The following is a 2695-nucleotide window of genomic DNA, read 5'->3' on the forward strand; positions in this document are numbered from 1 at the left end:
TATTCTCATATCTCAACGTAAAACGGTTTTGTCTATCCTCATATCTCAACGTAAAACGGTTTTGTCTATTCTCATATCTCAACGTAAAACGGTTTTGTCTATCCTCATATCTCAACGTAAAACGGTTTTGTCTATTCTCATATCTCAACGTAAAACGGTTTTGTCTATCTTCATATCTCAACGTGAAAAATCGCCATTATTACGGTTTTTTCTGTCCTAACAATTCATTTTAAAATATACGCATTGTTACGGTTTTTCCTGTCCTTCATAATTATCATATATTTACTAACCTAATACTATCCTGTGGACAAACACACCTTCCACCACGACATATTGCGCCAGGCCATCCCTTTTCACATTCATCGTTTTTGCATTCCTTAGCAATTATCATCTTTGCTAAGGCAAGTATTGCGTATATCCACATCTAATTTTACTAATGCAAAAGATCCTGAAATGAACGGGAATTGACTTTTCAGTGGAAAGAAGAAATATCACATTATCCTATAATTTAAATGGCAGCATTATCGGATACCTAACTGAATTCAGTGAATTAATTTCATTATTATTTTAAGCGGAACATTTCCGGATTCATATTCAACTGATTAAACTATCCAGCCATATATATATATCTATGATCTAACATTGCTAAAATCCATTCCTGTGTTTTTTTTTAAATTTTTTTCAAAAATTTTTTTTAAAGGAATTAGTAAAATAATTTTGCGAATTAAAATCAAATTAAAAAATTAAAAAAAAATAAAAATTAGAAAATGAAGGAAACATTGAAGTGGTTGGATATATTCATTCCATCGATGAATGGCTGAGTAACAATAGTCGTCGAAATTCGGCTGTTCTTTTAACGAAAGGATGTAAATGTATGCCAATACAAACGCAGACAACAGGATGATTTGATCAGCCGGGGGAAATTGTGATGAACGGGGGAGAGATATTGGAAAACAGTAGAGATGGCAATAGCGGGGAAGTGTATCGCGAGTTTTTCTTTTTTTTTACGAGAGTACTTGCAACAAGGAAATCTTGTTTAAAACATCTCGTCTCCATCATTATTATTAGTATGATGATAATGGCGATGATTATTGATCAGTGAAATATTAATGAATAATACTCAATTTTGAGCATTTAAATTTCAAATTAAATATAAATTTTTACTATAAAATTAAATGAGATGTACAAATAAATGGTAAATTGAAAAACGGAAAACAGAAAACAATGCAAAAATATAATACTGTAAGCAATTATGTTGAAATAGTTAATGTTTGGAGATGAAAATATCGATTGATAGATTGATTGACTTCTGATTTTCGTTCTCTTTTTTGTTTTTTTTTTCAAGACTTTCCATTCGTTATATGTTACGATGATGATGGAATACGGCATAAAAATTATGATTGATACAAATCTTAGCAAAATATAATAATAATTACACAAATTAATCAACATAAAAATGAAAATTGAGTAATCAAATTAATTAAAAAATGAAAATTGAGTAATTAAATTAATTAATATCGCGAAATGTATTGTGGAATTGACGAAAAATTAGCAAATATTAAAAAAAATTTAATGATGTTTTAAGGAGGGAGAAAAAGCGCTAATTGTTTTGATTTAGTGATTGTGGTAATGAGTGATGGGAAACCAAAGAATCTTTGGTTTCTAGTTGGACTAATTTGGGGTGACACATCCAATGAATGAAAAATATCCTTGACATTTCGGTCTATGGTATTTAGTATGCTTTACAAAGTTTTCATTTAAATCTAAAAATTAACTCATTCAATTCTATTACTTTGACAGTACCTTATCTCTTTACTATTTGATCGATAACAAAACTGCTAAAGTTGAAAATGCTGCCAACATTGAATACTGCATATTAATTTCAATAATTACTAGTTGTAAAAGTATGAACAGGTACGATTATTTTTCATTGTTTTTTAATTTATAAAATGAAATTTTGCAAAAATGCAAAAATATTTTAATCTTTTTTTTTTGTCAAAATACAGAAGGACTCATTAATGTACAAAAGGTAATCATAAATTTAAATGATTTATTTCATCAATCAGCCCTCTCTCCAAACATTTTTCAATTTTAGGCGAAATTTTTTCAAAGCATTTTTTAATTGATAATCAAAGAAAACGTTTTGTTCGTCCTTTTTTTCTTCCTCACCAATCAGTGATAAATTTAATTTGATCTTATTAATTATGATGTCCACTATTGGCGATAATTAAATTTTATGATTTTTCATGTTCATCATTTGACATAGTATTCAAATTTCTCCTCAATAATGCATGATTTATTGCATTTTTGATAAATTAAATTTATTTATATTTTTTCTTTTGGACAATACATTTTGCAACAAACTTTGCTCGAATGTGACACTAAAATTATTTAATTTAAGCATATTTCTCTTTCCTTTTACTCTTTTTACAAACTTAATCACTTAAACTTTCGGAAAGTTATAAACTTGAAAGGGTCGGAGTGAAGTATATATGTGAGTATTATTTCTTCACAGAAACTTCCGGTAGGTGATGGTAGTTTCCGCAACCAAAACTACTGCACATTACCTTAATTAATGATGATCACTCGGTCATATCACAATGACAAGTATCGATCATTGATGAAAATCTTTTACAGAAAATTAATTATTACCTCTGCTTAAAGTGTTGTTTGATTGCATGTTGCATGCTTAAAA

The 2695-nt window shown here is 28.4% G+C and overlaps 1 protein-coding gene across 1 annotated transcript in view; it reads right to left on the reverse strand.

The window, feature by feature from the left end:
* LOAG_07227 (kunitz/Bovine pancreatic trypsin inhibitor domain-containing protein) overlaps positions 1-424 on the reverse strand; it is a gene marked incomplete at both ends in the record, with an annotated part of 1893 nt that extends 1469 nt beyond the window's left edge. The window contains one exon of the mRNA XM_020447375.1: positions 291-424. Within this exon, the coding sequence (XP_020302388.1) occupies positions 291-424 (134 nt within the window). The remainder of the gene's footprint in view (positions 1-290) is intronic.
* Positions 425-2695: the final 2271 nt, after the last annotated feature.

The sequence above is a fragment of the Loa loa genome (genome assembly GCF_000183805.2).
Source record: "Loa loa unplaced genomic scaffold supercont3.96, whole genome shotgun sequence".
NCBI lineage: Eukaryota > Metazoa > Nematoda > Chromadorea > Rhabditida > Onchocercidae > Loa > Loa loa.